At 39.9% G+C, this 20,896-nt stretch overlaps 1 protein-coding gene across 3 annotated transcripts in view; it reads left to right on the forward strand.

Annotated features, from left to right (window-relative positions):
- Rnf128 (ring finger protein 128) overlaps nt 1–20,896 on the forward strand; it is a 101,540-nt gene that overhangs the window by 42,548 nt on the left and 38,096 nt on the right. The window contains exon 1 of one of the 3 annotated variants that reach the window (XM_005076700.4): nt 1,136–1,800. The exons of the other annotated variants lie outside the window; for them this stretch is intronic. Within the exon in view, the coding sequence (XP_005076757.1) occupies nt 1,332–1,800 (469 nt within the window). The 5' untranslated portion in view covers nt 1,136–1,331. Of the gene's footprint in view, nt 1–1,135; nt 1,801–20,896 lie in introns of those variants that run through there. 3 annotated transcript variants of the gene reach the window in all.

Here is a 20,896-nt window from a genome sequence, read left to right on the forward strand (position 1 = left end):
GAAGATTTTTATCCATCTGAACAACTCCATGAGGTCATCACTATTATCCCCATTTTACAATTTATGGAGATACTGAGGCACAGAGAAGTAAATTCTAAAGGTTAAAAACGATCATATATCACATGATCTTAACTGTAATCTCAAGTAGACAAGCCAACTTCGAATCTGTCCTCCTCTTAGTTAGTCCCAGGCTGGGAGACCCCGTCCCAAATTAAATCATAAATAAACTCTGAATTGCCCGTCACCAAGTATATTAATTCAACTTACTTCCACACACATTCTTAAGAATCCAGTAAATGTAGTCACTGATAGCATTGACAGAGATGTATACTGAAGTATGAGTATTTCATATCCAACAGTGACACCAGTGAATTGTCCAGGTGGGTCAGCCTCAGTCTAGAAAGGCAATCCAGTTAAGATCATGAATAGTGCTGGAATATCTGTTAGGTCAAACCTGATTTGTGGTTGGTGGAGGAAAAAAGGCTTGTCTTTGAGATGGGTGAAGATGGTAATTCTGTTTTGACTGTCAAGTTTGCTTGCAAGAGGCATCTGGTGCAATGTGTTAGCCTGGGGTAATTGTAGGAAAGACACTCTCACACAGATAGGGCTGGCTGAGATCAGGTAAAGAAAAATGTACAATTTGTGGCCACTAAGAAAATCATTTAGTAAAGGGAGCAGGGAGCATGAACTTTTTGCTTGTCCTTACTGTAGAAACCAGGAAACATCTAACCCCAGACTAGCCACCTACTCAGAATTTACACCCTCTGGACCTGGGGCTTTTCAGAAGTACTTTCCCATTCTCCTACCAAAAAGTCCGAACTCCCCTTCAGGCAAATAAGAGGGAACAAGGTATTCGTGCCTTTCAAAAGGGACTCCAACCGGAATCAGAACTGAAAGCTCGTAAATTGGCACATTCTCTGGCTTCTCGCCCTTACATTCTTCCCAAAGAGGACCCGACACACCTGGCTGCCCAACCTCAAGAGTCTCTCCTGTAAGGCTTTCCCACCCTGTGACCCTTTTAAGAGGCGGATCCCGCAGTGTCCTTTCCGCTCTCTCTCTCTCTCTCTCTCCCTCTCTCCCAGCCACCTCTACCCCCAGCCTACTGGGCGGAGCTTCGCGCTAGCGTCCCAGAGCCCGACGCGGCCGCGGCAGTCGGGAGCAAGCATCTCTAGCTCTTGCGGGAGGGCTCTGCTTCTGCAGTAGCCTGGCCGCCACAGCTGCGTGCCCGCAGGCAGCCTGCGACCTCGCTGGCGGCGCGCCGGCTGCTGGCCACAGGCTCCCCACCTGGCTCGCACCTAGCTCCGGCCGGGGTCTCCCGCCAAGAGCACGCCATGGGGCCGCCGCCAGGGACCCGGGTCAGTTGCCGCGGTGGCTGCGGAGCTGCCCGGCTGCTGGCTTGGTGCTTCCTTCTGGCTCTGAGTCCGCACGCACCCGCTTCCCGGGGAGCCGAAGCTGTGTGGACCGCGTACCTCAACGTATCCTGGCGGGTTCCGCACACCGGAGTGAACCGCACGGTGTGGGAGCTGAGCGAGGAGGGCGTGTATGGCCAGGACTCGCCGCTGGAGCCCGTCTCTGGGGTCCTGGTACCGCCCGACGGCCCCGGGGCACTCAACGCCTGTAACCCGCACACCAATTTCACCGTGCCCACGATGCAAGTGTCTTGGTTGGCCCTCATCCAACGCGGCGGAGGTTGTACCTTCGCGGACAAGATCCATCTGGCTTCTGAGAGAGGGGCTTCTGGAGCCGTCATCTTTAACTTCCCTGGGACCCGCAATGAGGTCATCCCCATGTCTCACCCGGGTGAGTGCAGCTACTAATTTGCACCTCTTCAAACCTCTACCGTGACCAGTTTCCCCAGTTTAACCTCAGTGCTCGCCTCCCCCTTTTCCCCTTGCTTGGAAAGAAAGCGGGTGACCTTTTTGCCCCCACTGAGTAGAGCAGGGTCCTCCCTGAGATTCGCCAGGTGTGGGGGTTGGGTTCAAAAAATTTCTTCAAAATTTAATTTGCCTGTGGTGGAAAGGAAAAGGGTAAGACAAACTGGGGGGGGGGGCACAGAGGCCGGCACAGCAGAGGCTTTTGCCTGCACAGCAGAGGCTTTTGCGTCTTTTCCTGGTGTTTCATGAGGGTGCTTTGCCTAGGATTAAGGGTGTGGGAGGGTGGACATTGGCTTTTAAACTATGAGGGAGGAACATCGCCTGGGAATCTCTTTGCAGTATAAAAACGGATTTCTCTCCTCTCTCTGGTTTCTCTTCACGTTCGTTTCCTATGTATCAAGTACAAGATTGTGTTACAGTACTCGGTTAACCTCATTGTAATTTTGGTGGAAACTTTAGCTTTGGAGTTCTGCGCCCAGTGGTCTAGCATCCCAATACTTCTTGTTATCAGTGCTTTTGTTTGCCTCTTTACAAATCTGATTTAGGTTCTTGAGTTCCAAAGCAGGTGATTTGTATTACTGAAAAAATAAAGGCCCAGAGTTTGTAAAAGTAGTCCAGGTACTTCCAAATGTGTGGGCTTGGTGGTGGTGACAGTTTTACCCCTTGTAGCTGCCCTTCCAGAAACCTCCCTTTTGGTGATTTGTGATCCTAGGCCCTGAAGGACAAAGGGAAAAAAAAAGAGCAGGGGAGAAAACGGAAGAGACAATTAACAATGTTTCATGGCTGTTAAGAGCTGGGCCTAAAGTCAGACCTTGACTCAAATTTCTGCTCCGGTGCTCACTAGTCCTGTGACCTTGGGCAACTTATCTGAACTCTGAGTCTTGGTACTCTCATCAGTCAAATGAGACAGGATAATAAGAAACCGATTATCCACAGGTTTGCCTCTAGGGGAAAATGAAATAAAACCTTCAGGAGTCTAGGACAATGCAACGGAAGGTTAGCAGATATGGAGAATTCTTTAGGAGTGCCCGAAGAAAGGAATTTAGTTATTTAACTGCATGAGGATTTATGTGTTGCTTACAGTTGTACCACTGGCCCTGCCTGGAGAGCACTTGCATTGAGTGGCTGTGTGGTATAATGGAAAGAGCACTGAACCGGAACTCCAGAGATTTGAGTTCTTCCAAGCCCCTTTGCTTGTCCCAGCTTTGTGACCTTGTGCAAGCTATGTGTCAAATGGTAGTGTAGGTCTAGAGGGTGGGCACCGAGTTGGCAGAGCATGCAGAGATACAGCTAAGATGAGAGAACACTCTGGATAAGCTCTGAAATGCTGGAGTTCTTAGGTTTGGTATATTGATTAAGGGAGCAAACTGCATCCTTCCTAGATGATAATACATTGATTAGAATGCAATTACATTTTAAAGGCTACTAGAGTTGAACAATCAGGCTTAGGAAAATTTAAAGTCTTTATTTGGCTATCTGATTTTACAAGGATTTGACTTAGTCTTCTCCAAATGAGATTCATTTGCATGAATGATTTCCAGTTGAATAATATGTTTTATTTAGAGAGTTCCTAGTTAAGCTACTAGACTCCTGTTAAGGATATTTATCTCATAGTTTTAGGAGACAAATAAAATTCTGTTTCCCTCCTACTATGTAGTAGGCTTTCTACATGGACATTATTATTTATTGAAAAACAGACATTGTAGTCAAGATTAGCAATCCAATTATGGATTTAAATAGTTTCAGAAAACCCTGCTTCACATAGGTCATTGCAAAGGATACATGTGAAGTAATCGCTTGCTGTGGAATGCCTGAATCTATAGATTTCAACCAAGTTTATCCAGAAACCTGAATAAAAATTCTGGGGAGAATTTGCTAGCCATGTTTAATTATTCAGAATCACTTCAAATATGAAAATCAGATGAGACGCAGCCAAAATTAAGAGTAACCACCGAGGCCATCTAGATTGACATGTGAAACAAGCTTGTTTCTAACTTAAATAATAAATAAATAAAAATAAAGTTATTCATCAAAAGGAAAAAGATAAAATGTAGATTTTTCACAATGAAGTATGCGAAGCAAGCTTTCTCAATTGCACAACTTACTGTTCTTTCGAGGCTCAAGCAGATGGTCCTAAAACATGCCTGCTGTCTAATTGAGAATAGCCTACAGGTTGAAGTGATCTGTACACTCGCCTGTACAATTTTCCTTGCATCAATAAGGGCAGGCATGAATTTATTGAAAGGCCCATGCAGAGCTACATACAGTCATCATGTCTATGACACATTCACAAGAGCTTGAAACATATGGAAAGAGGTGGCAGGGGAAGCCTTGTTCCTTAGGACTTTATTTAAAAAATGAATGAACTAAACGGTGTGACTTAATAATTGAGTACTTGCCAGTCAAACACAGTTGGGTATATAAAAGTTGCCTGTGTACTTTTTTGAAATCTGGTGCAGTACATTAATTAAGAGAATGAGGGCCTGCCACTTACTATTTCTAATCTCTAGGGCAGTTATTTTACTTCTCTGAGCTCTCTCATATATGATAGGCATAATTTTAAAAACCTCATCAAGTTGCTAGGATTAAATGAGATGGTGTGGATGAAATGTTCTTTGTGATCCTAGTAAGCTAGTTAAATGTATTTTATAAATGAAAATTGAGTCCTATGTTTAGAAAACAAAATTTGAAAATGAGCAGCCTCCAGTATTTCAAAGTCCACATCACTCAAAATCTTAACTTTAACCCCTCTAGGCATAGAGTAGATCGGGTAGAATTCTTTTTTCACAAGGATAAACTGTTGATCTTCCAAGCTTTGGCATTTTTTAATAGCTTCTTCTCAGTTAAGCTCCCAATCTTTTTTCCATTCAAAGGGGACTTTAAAATACTGTTTGTCTGAGCTGTCTCACTCAATAGACCAGGCCTGCCTTGAACTCACAGAGATCCACTTTCCTCTGCCTCCCTAGCGCTGGGATTAAAGGTGAGCGCCATCACACCTGGCCCTGAAATACTGTTTTCTGCTGATTTATCACAGTCCCGATACCTGCTTGACTCCCTTTTTTCTTCTAGAATAGTAACTTTCCCAGTAGAATAAGTTGATTGGAGGATTGGGTGGTGATGATTTTCAATACCGTAGCCATTTCCAGATGTGCAGTACTGTATTTGATATTGTGAGCTCTTGCTTCCCTGTTTTATTCGCTGGTTTGCCTACCACTTCTTTTCCATTGCACTCTCTGCTCACAGCTCCCCTCTCTTTTATAAACAGCTGTGGCATCAAGTTGATGCTATCACTTTAAATAGTGTCATACAGTCCCCTTCGGTCTTGTGATAATTAATACCCTGCTTTCAGTTCCCATGTCTTCTCTTGGAGAGCTGCAGTTAGCTTTCTGATTGGTCTCCTTGCCTCCAGTCATTTTCTTCCTGCCTGCACGAAGTTCTTCCATGTTGCTACCAGAGCACGACTCTGATCACATAAATGCCTTGCTTATACATTTGACAATTTGTTGCTCAGCATAGTATACAGGACTTAATAAAGTTGTCCCAAAGCGCTTTGAAAACTTTGTATTTCTCCTCTCTCATTGATGCCTGAAATGTACTTTGTCCTTTGTTTAGTCATTTTTGTTTTTGTTTACAAGAGAGGGTTTCTCTGTATTGTTTTGGAGGCTGTCCTGGAACTCACTCTGTATTCCAGGCTGGCCTCTAACTCACAGAGATCTGCCTGCCTCAGCCTCCCGAGTGCTGGGATTAAAGGCGTACGCCACCAATGCCCAGCTTTGTTTAGTCTTTTTTAAAATTATTGTGGGAATGTGGTGCGCATATCGTAGAATACATGTCAAAGTCGGAGGACATCCTTCAGGAGTGGAGTCTCCTTCACCCTGGGGCCCGGGGGTCCGACCCCAGCCATCAGGCTTGGGCAGCAAACTCTTCAGCTGGCTGTTTGAGTGCACTTCCGCTGTTTTTCTTCCCAATTCTACAGCCCAGAAACCCTCCCACTTTTCAAACTTCAGCGCAAATGCGTCTTTATCTCTTAAAATAGTTTTTCTTTAAAAACAGTTTAGCTTGATTGAGTCGGGAGGCAGAGGCAGGTGGATCTCTGTGAGTTCGAGGCCATCCTGGAATACAGAGCAAGTTCCAGGACAGCCTCCAAAACAATACAGAGAAACCAAATCAAAACAAAACAAAAAACAGTTTAGCTTGCTTACTTATTTGAGACAGGGCCTCACTATGTAAGCCTGAGTAGCCTGAAGCTAGATGGGTCACCAAATCCAGCCAGTTTCAGCTTGCAATTAGCACACAATAATTACACACATATATGAGATTCAATTGTCGTATTTCTATGAAATACAACTTTTCTTCTGCCTGCTACAGCCCACACCTGAAACAAAACAGATTTTTTGGCTAAACAGCAGTTCATGTCTCATACTTTCTGCCTTTTGCCAGTTGGTACTTGTTGACATATTTTGCCTCCTGCTGGATGGCAGTCATTGTAGTGTTTTGTCAGTCTTTAGATTCCTAACAGAACCTTTCTTTTGGATGCACTTTAGAAATGATTTTTGGATTATCCTAAACACCCAAAGAGTCAAGTGCTAAAGGGTCATAACAGCTGCTCGAAAAGTATTTTAGGACTGGAAACTGGACTTCATTTTGTTTAGAGTACTGTGTTTCAGTCTACAAAATCAAGTAAAAGGACTTAGGATTTCATAGCAGGGAGAATATATGAAGAGAATAGAGGCACCCTAATTTCTATAGTGACCAGTCTAATGTCAAAATTCTATGGGAGTTTTTAAACAAAACTACCTGGGTAACAAGAAAATAATGACACACTCGAGTTTTTACATTGTGCTTAGCCTGTGCTATTTTGGGGTGTTAAAAAAACTATTTATGCCAGCCTTCAACTTGTGTCTCCAATTAAAATGCTTCCATTGAACATGTTGAATTTCCCAGCATCTTTAAAGTCCTATCTTTAAAGGGAAATATAACTAGATTCGCACGTTGTTTTCTGTGCAAATAAAGAAAGGTTTTACTCCCTCCATCTCTGTAAAATATGTATTATCACATATATACTAACGCCTCTGTGTTCCCCTTCTTTTTATTGCCTTTGTTCCCATTTCTAAACTTGTGAAAAATTTGTAATAAAAAGCACTGAGTTGCAGTTTAGGAGTGTAGTGTACACAGTACATACATACCTTTTCTTTGTTATTTTCTGATTACAGAACCAAGTATAGGTAAGATGTAAAAAATGTATTACTCAACATTCCCTAGCACAGAAGTAAACACCATTAATAGTCTTTCTTGTATTTTTCCATATATGGCTATAGCTTTTTATTTTACTTTTATTGTAGTAGTTAATTTTTCATAATTTGTAGTAATATTCAGAAAATTTTGAAAAAGCATACACATTTGTAGAAAAATCCATTAGTCATATTTACTGTTTTAACCATAATTTTCTTTTCCTAATAATATATTATTTTTTAAATTCTACATATGTACTATGTATACTACAACCCTGTATCAAAACTCAATGCTTTTACAATCTATGGGGCCTCAGATAGTAGATCAGTATTTATCCCTGGTGTAAGAATGGACTTGGGAGTGCATTCCACATGGAGAGATGGTCTCTCAGCCTGGACAAATGAAGGAGGACCTAGCCCCTGCCTCGGATGATATGACAGACTTTGGAGATCCCCCATGGAGGGCCTCACCCTCGTTGGGGATGGAAGGGGGGGATGGAGAGGGGTTTGGGGGGCTGGGGAGGAGGGGAGGGAGAGGGATCTGGGATTGACATGTGAAGCAAGCTTGTTCTAATTTAAATAAAAAAATAAAAACAAATTTTCCTTGTGTGGGTAAAATTGAAAAAGGAATTCTCTTCTAGTTGAAGTCATGACAGTTAACCAGGGGCTGGAACTGAACTGAACCTCCATTAGCCATCAGAGAAGAAGTGCAACAGTTGGATGAAGAAAGTGTGATTTACATGGGTTAAAACCAAAATGTGTTTTCCGTAGATGTTTATGTAAAGATGTACTCAACAGTTATAAAGTTGTTTATGTTACTCCATGTGCATTGTCTATTGAGACTTTGCTCTTTTGAAATACTTTTTCTTTCCTGAGACAGGGTATGGTGTATCCCAAGCCAGCCTCCATCATCCTATGTAACCCATGATGACCTTGAGATACTGATCTTCAAGCCTCAGCCACCAGGGTGCTGGGGTTACAGGTGTGCAGCACCAAGCTCAGTGTATTTGGTGCAGAGGATGAAACCCAGGCCTTCATGCATGCTAGGCAAGCAGTCTACCAACTGAGTGATATCCTTAGCTTCCTTTGAAGGGTTTGATCAGCATTTGCGCTTTAGTTATCCTTCTGTTAATATTTCTATAGGTGATGTCTTTTTTATAGTTGAGATTTCCTCCCAGCTCCCTATTGCTTGATGAAGTTGTGCCTCATTCACTGAAGTAGCTTTAAAATACATTTCTGTCCTTCCAACTGTAAAATATCACTGGAGTTTTTCCAAACTTTATTTGACAGTGTGCCATGTAGTTTTGGAGAGGATTGCACTGGGTTGAGGATCCAGCACTGGAAAAAAAGAATATGTATGTATGTATGTATGTGTATATATATGTATATATTAGTTCAGTATAACATGCATAGTAAAAAGGTACATAAATCATTAGCTCATAACTCAATGGATTTTTTTCACAAATGAAAGCACTTGTGTAACCTGCACCTAACTTGATAAAATGAAATAATACCAAACCCCAGAAGATAATAGAATAGCCCAATGTGAAACAAAGCTAAACTTTTTGTGTCACTTGAGGGACAGTCCCCTTGTAGTATGTGATAGCCCAATCAGCTATAGAAACTGTATAGTGATTATCCTCCCCTACATATTGAAGGGTGTTATTTATTTATTTATTTATTTTTGAGACAGTTTCTCTGTATAGCCCTGGCTGTCCTGGAACTCACTTTGTAGACCAGGCTGTCCTCGAACTCACAGAGATTCACCTACCTCTGTTTGAGTGCTGGAATTAAAGGTGTGCAGCGTCACTGCCCAGCATAGGGTGTTATTTTATTACCAAATACTTGTGTGTGTGTGTGTGTGTGTGTGTGTGTGTGTGTGTGTGTGTGTGTGTGTGTGTTGATAATGATAGGAAGACAGTTCCCAGTTGCTACACTCTGCTCTACTTTGCAGCTCTGCATGAGTCTTTTGTTCTTATCCCTTTTCCTGCTCTCTTTTTCAGATGTATATAGCCTTCTTTGCATCATGGTATGTGTTCTGCTTGCATTTGCCAATAGACTAACTACAGTATTGATTTTTTCTAGCAAAACAAAGTCTGGTGATTCATGCTGAGCAGTAGGAAACCAGATGTAATTGAAGGTTATTGGGTTCAGAATCTAATTGTGAGTTACTCAGTTTTAACACTTGAACAATCAAGTTAGGTACCAATCTGCGACTGTGAGTTAACTCTATTCATTTTGACCTTTTCTGTAGGATGACAGTACTAAAATTTGTTGTGCCTTTATGATCACTTTAGACATTACCATTTCAGAGAAAATATCGAAGTGGCTTAGACAAATGCTGCCTGCAATTAATGTTATCTTGGCATTTAAAAAGAAAATAACACCATATTATTAACATTGTTGGTGAAATTACAGGTTGTTTTTCTCTTCCTTGTCTTTTATTTTCTGATTTCTTAATATGAATATATTTTACTTTTGTACAGAAAAATTGTTTTAAAAAACCCTCAGCATTCCAATAGTTTGGTAGAGCTTAAAGAAAGAATTAATACTGCAGTATGATTAGAACATGTGATTATAGAATGATTTACAGACTGAGAATTTAGGAATTTCTTTGACCTTTTGAATACAGTTGTGTGTTGATTAGATTAGGTTGCATCCGTCTTCTAAACACTAATTGATTTTTTCATATGTAAAAAATGAGACTCCAACACTAAAGAACTTGTAGGTCTTGTGTCTTCCTATCTTGTTATGAAATGTTTCTTTTTTCTTTTATATTTAAAATGTTTAGCCTCCCTTTGTACACATAGAAACATACCTACCTCATCTTCGTATTTTCTTTTCTTTTCCAGAAAAGGCTTGCTGAATCTTACTAGCATTCTCCAGCATCCATTTTATTCAGGACTTTTTAAGACTGTGCCTGGCTTAAAGAATTCAATGTTGACAATTTCCACCCAGCAGTACTATGTTCTCTGATAGTTTTTGTCACTCTAAGGAAAGGGAAAGATTTTTTTACTGGACTAAGAACAGTGGAGAGCCTTAGTATTCTTGTTTTATACTTTATTAATGATGGATAGAACATTTTGGCTCATTAAAACTGAATACTTCTTAATTTCCCTTGAAATTACTTTCTCCTATGTGAAACTCCACCAGTTGATGGTTCATACAAGAAACCTATGATTATGTACATTGATATGGTACCATTTATTTTCCTCTTAAGAAACGTGCTCTGTTTTTTACCCCCATACTCTCTAACTTTCCTAGTTTGCTAAATTCTATCTTAGGTACTCGTATATTTTGCACAGATGGATGTGTTCCCATTCTTTTACTTCTCCCTTGATTTCTCCTCTTTGCTCTATATTCATCCTCTCTCTTGCCTCAGTTTCTGAACTCTGTTGCCTTCTTCCTGCTCGATGCCCGAAGTGAAATTAATCACTATATAAAAAAATCCGTGCTCTTGACATATGATGACCTCGAGTGTTTAGTTACACTCATTCCCATAATTGCTGCAAAACCAATCAGTTATATAATCTTCCAGATTAGATACATTTTCTCATGTTACAGGATTCAAGATAAACCTGAAATGGTTTTGTTTGTTTTGCTTTAGGTATTATAGTGATATAATTTTTTGAGAAGCTTCATTAAATTTAAGGTTAAGTAATAGTTTTTATTTTCTTAGGTTTTAGTCCTCAGAGCATTTTAACATGCAGTAGTCTGTGTGCTCTTTTGGAATATCCAATTTCTTCTAGCAACATTACTGGGGAGAAAAAAGTGTTATGTCTAGTTCCAAACAATTAGCTTACAAATAAACTTTAGAATATTACCCATTAGTGTGGCTCGTGTTGCTTATAATGAGCGTCCTGTAGCTCTTTGGCTTATTACATCCTTCCAGTGTCCTGCTATGAACTTCATTGTTTTCGGCTTCTTGGTCACATGGATCACAGTTCTCCCTCACGGAGTTCCCGTGTGGTGAGCCCTGATGAAATTTTGTTTTCCTAATATTTGATAATCTCTGGAGATTATTTATTTATTCTAATAACACATAATGGTGTTAATTTTTAAATGATATTTTCATCTACTTTTAATTTCTGTGTATGTGCATTTGCTTCCATATGTGTCTGTGCACCACATGTCTGTAGTGCCTTGGACCTGCTGGCACTGGAGTTGTAGAACTACCAGCTGCATGTAGGGACTGAAACAGAGTCCTCTGGAAGAGCAGCCAGTGTTCCTAACTGCTGAACCATGTCTCCGGCCTGTGTTCTTACATAATTTGTTTAATATCTTAAGTTTGACTTGTGCTTTAGTTAGCCATCAGCTTTACAAGTTCATCTTTTATCTTCTTAAAAAATTAGTCATTTGGATAGATACTAGAAAATGTAATTATTTTCTATGAGATTATCATTCACAAAGCCATGAACAAACCATCTATATAGCACTATTCCCAAAATCCTCTTCTACAGAAGGTTTGCATCAAATTCTTGCTTTTCACCAATTCTATTTCACTTTCACATGAAGGCAAGAGGCATGAGATATCAGAACTGACCAATGTAAATATAATCTCTCACCTCCTTTCTGTAATCCTCTGTTGTATGTCTTTTCCTGGGAAGACATGAGCAAGCATCTACTCATCTCAGATAAGGTGTTGCCTAAAGAAACAATTCCACCCGAGTCTAGCTTCATGAACTAGTGAGTTTATTGGGATTATTCACAGGAGTATGGATGGTTCAAAGCAGCTGCATCACTGAAAATCATGGGTGAAAACTCATAAAAGTTGCATCCTTGGAGCTCCCTGCAAGACTTGTAGCCAGCCCAACCAGCTGGAAACTTTTCTCCAATAGTAGTTCATGCTTAAATAACTGTGGGAGTGCTTTTTTATTTCATTTTTAAAACTTTTTGAAAAAATTAAAATTTATCATAAAGTGTATTCTGATTATGATTTCCCCTCCCTTGTCTCCTCCCAGATCCTTCCCACAGTACATTCTTTCATTACATTTTTTCATATAATATATTGTGTTCATATTCTATTCCCTCCCTCAACTTTTCCCAGAAACTTGGGGGGGAGCTTTTGAATTTTGTTAAGTTTCGGGAATTTTCTGAGACTTATGAGTTGTTTATTTTCTGAGCCTTTTGAATGTCATTTGCTCCCCGAGTCCTAAAAATCTTTCCACCTGAATGGAATATTTCAATGGTACCCTCAAACCACTGCATTTTCCCTTCTACTGTTTGACCAATGCTTGTTGGTTAAACTTGCTAACAAAGTAAGGGAATTTACTTGACCTTGAATAATGTAATTAAAGGGCTGCAGATAGCCTTTGGTAGTAAGGAAAGCTACTTGATTGTTTTATTTTTTTTCACTCTATGGTACCAAGGGTGAAGTTGTTCAATTTGAAAATGGAAGATAGTATTTTACAATGCAAGAACAGATGTCCTTGAGTCTGATTGCTTGTCATGAATTCCTGCTTTATCCATGAGTAAATATGTAATATGGGGTATTTTGGCAACCTGAACCTCAGTTATCTTGTTTATGAAGGAGACCTAGCAATGCCTATTCTCCCTGATGCTATAAAGTGTTGAACACATAGTGAACAATTGAAGAATGTTAGTTCTCTTGAACTTTTTACTAGTAGTTGTTTATTGGTTTGAAACATAGTACCTTTCCATTGGCTATTTTAGTTGTTCAATACCATTCTTTGAAATATGAAATTGTTTTACATTCAAAAAAGAAAATAGCAGCAACACCCATACTGCTATTTTTCTTGGTAGCTTCTAAGATATTATAGGAAAGTTGCATAACGAAGAAATGAGTCCAAGTATGGTGGCAAATATCTGTTGTCATAGTCAGAGTTTGATGTCAGCCTGGACTACATGGTGAGACCCTGTCTCAGTATAAAACAAGGACAACTAGGGATGTAACTCAGTGGCAGACCACTTGCCTATCATATTCGAGTCTCTGGGTTTGGTCTCCACACAGTAAGAAAACAAACAAAGACAAAAAAAGAAAGAAAATGAAAAACCTGTCAAACAAAGAGAAATGGGATATAGGAACAACTGTCATGCCTTCCATTCCTTCTATGCATTTCCATTTTTAAAAGTAAAAACAAAACCTTATACCCTATCAACAGAAATGTTCATGGCTCCTTTTCTGGCACAGAGGTAAAGGGAAGGGATTCAGGAATCAGATGGATTTTGATATGATTCCCAGTTCATTTATCTCCTGTAATAGCTTTGTGAGCTTTGCCAAATTAATCTCTTTAAAACTTGATTTCTACCCATGTAGAGTAGAGAATAATAATTATGTCTACATTATAGGTTTATTATGATGGATAAATTTAGATAAAGAATTAGGTGCACATTTTAATACATTAAAAGGAAAGCTTAATTTTCCTTTCGCCTAAACGATAGCCCAGTCTTGGAGAGTAATAGTGCACATCCCTATAGCATTTCTCAGAGCCTCTAATATGTTAAGAAAACTCGCTTCAACTTCATTCAATGTATCATTTCTGAACTCCTTTATCTTTAGACTTCCTTTTTACCTCCAAAATACTAAACATCTGAAATATAATTTGGGAATTCTGATTAGCGTGCACTTGACAATTTTTCCCACTATTTTTTTTTAATTTGGCCTCGTAACTTTAACTATATCAAAGTCGTGTCAATTTACAGAAGTGATTAAACCAGTAGAGTTACCTCAACTCATTATGGCAATGACAGAATGCTTCAAGTGTGACAAACATTTATGCGTATGGTTTGTACCTTTTAGATCATGCAGATGAATGTTCAGTGTAGATATATACAGACAAGTCTTGTCTTTTTAATGAATCTTAGAAGCAATTTATTATGAAAGGATAAAAACATGATTTAAGTTATCTGTGGAGGTATAACATAGAAGCTAGCCATTTGATTCTTTATACAAAAAGAAATCCAATATACTCAGGTAATCATATTTATGACTTCTGGGTACATCTAAGAGATACATATATATGTGTACGTGTGTGTGTGTGAAGTTATGCAAAGGCATTACAGAATCTTCTTTAACTTATAAAAGTCTAGTTAGTGTCCTGAACTATAATGATAATGTAATTTCCAAATAAATGTCCCTGTTCCAAACTATTACCTAAGAGTATGAAAAAAGAGTTTCCAAAGCTACCAAAAGTTTGAACCTCCCATATGTTGGATGTGACAGGAGTTGAAGTTTGATCAAGTAATACATAGACATAAATTGCAACATCATTGCTTCTTTCCATAGATTTCACAGTTTCAGGCTGTATTGAAGTTTTCCTCATCAATAATAGTTTAATCAGTGCTACATTTTTGATCTGGAATGTCTCCCAAGGGAACATGTGTTAAAAAAGGCTTGGTCCTTGTAGGGAAAAGGGACCAGTCAAAGAAACACACCCTGAGCAGAGCCAAAGAAACACACTTTGGCCCTGCAACCACAACCAAAGAAATGTACCCTGACCCTAAAACCAGTGCCAAAGGAACACACTTTGTCCCTGGAATCAGAGTCAGTGAAAGAAATGTACCCTGGCCCTAAAATTGGAGCCAAAAGGCTAAAAAGGACCAGAGAAAGAAACACACTTTGGCCCTGAAACCAGAGCCAAATCTGACCCTAATCCTGTGTAAAAAAAGTAACCAATCCCGGAGCAGAGCTCTAGCCAATCTGAGCTCAGCACTGAAATCGGACCAATCCCTACTCTGGAAAAACTTCCCCAATCCCTATATAAACCCTGTGTATGTTCAGCTTGGCTGCTCCAGCTGTCTTCCAATAAACCCCTTTGGATGAGCTTCGGGTGAAGATCTTCTTTTGCGGCGGCGACAGAGCAGAGGCGACCCTGGGCAGAGCAGAGCAGAGCAAGCAGAGGCGACCCTGGGCAGAGCAGAGCAGAGCAGAGCAGAGCGGAGCAGAGCGAGCAGCGCTGTAACACTTGCCCGGGAAACCTTCCTTGGCAGAGCAGAGTTGTTACACTCTGCTCCCGGCTCCCTGCTCTCCGCTCTCCAGGAGCAGAGCTGAACTGTAGCAACTTCCCCCGAGAAACCTCCTGCCCAGCAAAACTGCTACACTAGGCGAACATCCCCAGCTGGAAGACCCTGTCCTGCTGGAGCGGAGCTGATACACCGGAGAAGCCTTTCTCTGAGGCAAGTCTGTAAGCTGCCAAGCTTACTGCAACCTGTGGTGGTCCGTGGCTCCCGAGCTCCAGGATACCTTTCCACCTGAGCTGTGTAACACTCAGTATCCTTGGCTCCGAGCTCCAGGATACCTTTCCACCTGAGCTGTGTAACACTGAGTATTCTGTGACTCCCGAGTGCCAGAATACCTGACCCACTCCTGTTCCATCCTGTCCTGACCCATCCCGAAACGCTTACAGTCCTCAGCCTTTGTTACTACTGGAAGGTGGTACATCTTCTAGACGGGAGCCTAATGAAATGAAGGGAGTGGGCCGCTGAAGGGAATATTGGCACCTTGGCCTTTTCTCTGACCTCTTTATCTCATGTTATTTATGTGGTAAGTAGCTTTGTTCTGCTACACACTACCCATGATGATCTGCTTTGCTACGTGTCCAAAAAGCAACTGAAGCAAGTTCCCAGCCCAAATTATCATGGATTGAACCCTTTGAAGTTTTTAGCCAAAATCGACCCTTTTTTCTTTGAAAGTTGTCCCAGGTATTTTGTCACAGCAGTGCAAATCTAAATGGCATAGTCTAGCTCTCAAATGTCAGCTTAGGTAGGAATTTCAGGTCTATACAACAATAACAGTGGCTGATGTCTAGAGTTGGGCACCGTTTAAGATCCAAAGCATATCTTTCTTCTATATGTCCTTAAGTTAGTTCATTTGACCTAAGACATTTCAGAGTAAAGTGGCAAGTGCTGGAGGCTGTGTTCCAGTTGAAGGGTAAGCTTCCAAGTCTAGGCTGTGACTATATTCTGCATCCATATGTTTTGCCCATGGATATAGCAGCAATTTAGTCAGTGGAATTCTCCTTCCTATGGCTTCATAATGTAGGAAAACAAAGCTGATCAATATGAAACCAAATATCACATATTCACATGCATGGGTTTCCTTTCTCTGAAATCCTTAGCACTTCCATCTAGTTGCCTTTTGATTACTGCTCAGTAAACTACCATTCTAATGTCTTGTTAGGTCTACTGCCATACCACCCTGAACGCGCCCGATCTCGTCTAATGTCTTGTTAGTCAGTGTTTGCTTCACCCTGTGCCATCAACTGTTCCATCAGATTCGGAACAATTCTGATTATTGCACAGTTTAGTACTCTAAGGGATTGAATACATGATGCTATCGTTTACTAGCATTCATTTGGAAATCATATATGAGTAACAACATTAAATGATGAAATTAGTCCCATTATGGCAAAAGAAAATAACATCAAAAATTTCAATATAATTGCAGATGTGTTGTTAACTGGATAACTTGTATTCTGTTGAATCTTGCAATAATATATATATATATATATATATATTTCTCATGATCAACATAGTTTAAAGTTATATAGTGACCTCTTATAGCTGCTTCGAGGGCTTTCTTGTGTGCGCTCTGAACAATATCCTAAGTACTAAAACCACTGCTTTCCTAGTGAAATAGATGACTGTAGACTGTATTCTAGCCTGACCGTGGCACCCAAATGGCCTGTGTCCTGGTGCTTAAATTTAATTCTGAAAATGAGATATGACCAAGCTCCAGGTTGGAAAGGGATTATTGTCTTCACTGGAGCAAGCCTATCAATATGGCCATTTTAGCTGAGTCATCACTGCACTGCACACAAGGTCTATAGAGTACCATTAATCTTCAGCTTTTTCTCAACGTATATCTCATGTGCTTTCTGTTGGCAGGCATACCCTGTCTAGATATGACACCTTTGTATGTGAGAAAGAGGCATATCTTAGAATGTTCAACAGTGATTATCTTAAAAGAATGAATTTGGTTTTCAGATTAAATCAAGATTTGAAGGACCACTAAATATATTATAACTCACGATAGCCCAAGATGTTTCACTCAAGTCCTAAACCATATATATAAAATGTGTTTCCTTCCTTTACATGCATACCTATGATAAACTTTATAAATTAAGTAGAGTAAGGATTAGGAACAAAAAATAAGAGTAAAGTAGAATAATTATAGCAATATAATTAAATGAAAGTTTATGGTTTTTTTACTTCTGAGATTTTTCTGTACAATAGTTTTGGAATATAGGTAATTGAAATGTCAGAAAATAAGATTGTGGACAAGAGGACACTATATACTTAAAACTCCACTTAACAAGTGTTTATTGGACAAATGTAATGGCCACTGTACTAGATGTCATAGATACAATGATGAAAGACATTGTCACCAACCTGAAGAAGTTCATAGAGTGCTGTGAAGGACAAGTAAAGCATGTAACTTCCAGAGGAGTATGCACTATGTTACTTAAATTAGACTTCTAACCCAGATGTGCCAGGATATTCTAAAAGGACATTAAACCTCCTTCTGTATGTCACATGGACCTTTTAAAGAACATTTAACCAAAAGAATAATGTGAATGTAGAAAAATTTCCTGAAGCCACAAAGAGAGCAAATCAAAGAAATAGGCTGGTGGTTTGGAGACTAGTTAGGAATTTGTCATTGATAATTTAGATGATATCAGTGACAATGGAGGGAGATGTATTGTAATGGGAAAGGAGTGGGGTTATTTCTTTTTTAAAAAATTTTTAAAAATAAATTATGTCTTAGAAACATGCATGCATGCTTCACATGTCAGTTCCAGCTCCCTCTCCCACCCCTCCTCCGTTGTCCCTCCACCAGTCCTCCCTCCCCCCTCCTCCCAATCCTGACATCATTCCCCAGGGAGGGTGAGGCCCTCCTTGGGGGGAGGAATCTTCAGAGTCTGTAATTTCATCCAGGACAGGACGTAGGACCTTCCCAAATGGGGCTAATTTCCAAACTTCTCTGTATGAAGTGTGTTGCATAGTTAAAAAAATGATTCTCTTGGCAGAGATTTTCTATATGTAAGAAACAATTGATATTTTTCTAGACAGAGTGATTGGACCACTGTCTTGAAATTATTTAACCTTAATATCAGTCAAGCTATAATCAAACTCCAATGTAACACTAAGTATTGTCTGCATGCCACAAAATAGCCCATAAAACTAATCAAATCGGCAGATTTTCACATCCCACCCCAGATGTCCTGACTCCCAGTTAAGCCTCATCACGTTAAAGTTTGAGGATCATTGATTTATTCCCTAAAATATCTTAAAATGTTGCCAAAGAACTGTTCTTGGTCCCTTTCAATTTCTCAGTAGTCCAAAAAGTCATACTAACACTTAGACATCATTTACATCAGTCAGTGTGCTCATATTTATACAAATGATGCAAAAGCATAGTGAAGAAAACTGCTAGCATCATTTTTTGAGACATGGCCTCACTGCATAACTCTGGCTATTTGGAAACTCACTCTGTAGACCAGGCTGACCTTGTACTCACAGAGATTCACCTGCCTCTGCCTCCTGAGGCCTGGGATTAAAGGCACATGCCATCACACTCAGCCTATCTGCTAGCAACAAATTAAGACCAGAGCACAAAATGGTACTAATTGTATTTCCTACCCCTGTGCACTTATAGAGAAAAGAAAATGTCAACTTCACATAAGAATATCCGCAATATTGTGGCATGCTCAGCTCTAAATGGGGAGTCTATATTACATCTCTCTCTACAAGGCTCAGTGATTACTGTGGAAGAGGGGGCAGAATGATTGGAAGCCATCAGTGGTGGATGTCTACAAGGAACAGCATTTTCTGAATACAACAGGAAGTCAGTTTCACATATGAACTCACAGTTTGTATGACAGAATGTACAAGACCTTTGTAAGATAAAGCCAGACAAAATGACAACATGGAAGGGGGAGGTGGGCCTGAAGCCCTACCCCTAGCTCAGGAGCTATGGTCATTTAATAGCTTCTGGCAGAGGATGAATCCTTTTTCTTTAAGGGCATGACGCCTGCCTGGGAGGAGCAAGCTCCATGGCAGGCCCCACACTCAGCAGTATTTGGACAATACTAATTGGACTTGATGGATTTTTTAAAATGAGAGAATACGAAGTTGGGTGGGTAGGGAGGTGGGGATGGAATTGAGTGGAGTTGAAGGAGAGGAGTGGATATGCTAAAAGTACACTGTGTGAAATCTCAACAATTAATAAAACATTGTTTAAAAATTAAAAATAAAACCGAAGATCACTTAAAAATGCCCTGATGAATGAATCAAGTAACAGATGTTAAGTCTCTCCCCTATGCTACTCCTATTAGTTGTATTTCTATGTGATGAGATGTGAAGTAGGCATGAAGCAGCTTACACCACAATGAAGTGTTGTGTTTGGAGGAAAAGCTCATGTGGGATAGAGCTGTCAGCTGAACTAGCTATTCTCTTCAAATGCCTCCTTTTAACTTGACAACCTACTGACAAACAGGAGCTCTTCAGAGCTAAATATTTTGAAGACCTTTTCTCAAAAATGAAAACTGAGCCTGTCATTTCAAGGAAAACCACTGACAGTACTTGCTGCCAACGATATAATTCCAAGTTTTCAGGCAAAATTGGAATTTAAAAAAAGTACCCACCATTTGAACTTGATAACTTCCTGGTTATGTGAACTTTTCTGATAACATCAGGGTTGATATTAACAGCTGATCTACTCTTTTAAATATTGCATGGTCTTGAAATGAGTTATCATTTATATCTGTATAATCCAGTGAGCCAAGAGTTTCCAGATGATCAGTGCAAAATATTAAAGTGGATAAATGAGGCTGAGGATGTGTCCCAATTGATTAAGTGCTTGCCCCAGAACCCATGTGACAAAGCTGGGTACAATTTGCACATTTACAGCACCAGTACCTGGGAGATTGAGACAGGTGGATCCCTGGGGTTTGCTGGCCAGTCAGCCTAGCCTCTTAGTGAGATCTAGACCAATGAAAGACCTTGTCTGAAAAACCAGGGTAGATGACTTATGGGGAGTGACCCCTAAAGCTGACCTCTGGTCTCCACAGGTCCACAAACATAGACATGTACTCACATACCTATAAAGGAGCCCCCCACAGAACCATGTACACACACACATGGACACACACAGAGACACAAACACGGGATGGGGGAGGTGTGGATAAATAAAAGATCCATTCAATATGCAAGGCAAACTGATGAATTTCCATTTAACCAAGTAGGGAGGGTCCATTGATAACAGTTTCAAATTCCATCTTATACCTAATTAAGAATTCAGTTTGGGGATAGGATTGAAGTGCAGTATATACAATTATCTAGAAAATATGAATAAAGCAACACTTAGTTCTCTGGTTGCATCATTTCTGTGATTAAAAGTTTGCTTCACGTGCTTCCACTAAAATACCACAATTTCCAGCTGCTATGAGTTCCCTTGTAATAAGTCAGACATTGAAAAGGTTTGCCTAAATGATAAATGACCTCTCTCTTCCTTACAATATTTTGAAGACATAATAGTTACTTTAATAAACTTAGGTTATGTATTTATGATTATGTTAATTGAATGAATAAATATTTTTCATTCCTTAGTATTAACTTCTAATCTGGTAAATGTCACTAGAAATAACCTAAATAAACAAAGGTTGTTTGAAGACATCAGTAACTTTAAAACATGTAAAAGTGTCCTAAGACCAGAAAATTGAAGAATTGTGAATCTAGTTCTTGGGTTCTTAATAATATGCCAAACATAACCACTAGTGGAAGCCACAATTGTTAAGACAGGACTAGATGTTTTCAAAACAGTTATAAGAC

Source organism: Mesocricetus auratus, unplaced genomic scaffold (assembly GCF_017639785.1).
Source record: "Mesocricetus auratus isolate SY011 unplaced genomic scaffold, BCM_Maur_2.0 Super-Scaffold_100003, whole genome shotgun sequence".
In the NCBI taxonomy this organism is placed as follows: Eukaryota; Metazoa; Chordata; class Mammalia; order Rodentia; family Cricetidae; genus Mesocricetus; species Mesocricetus auratus.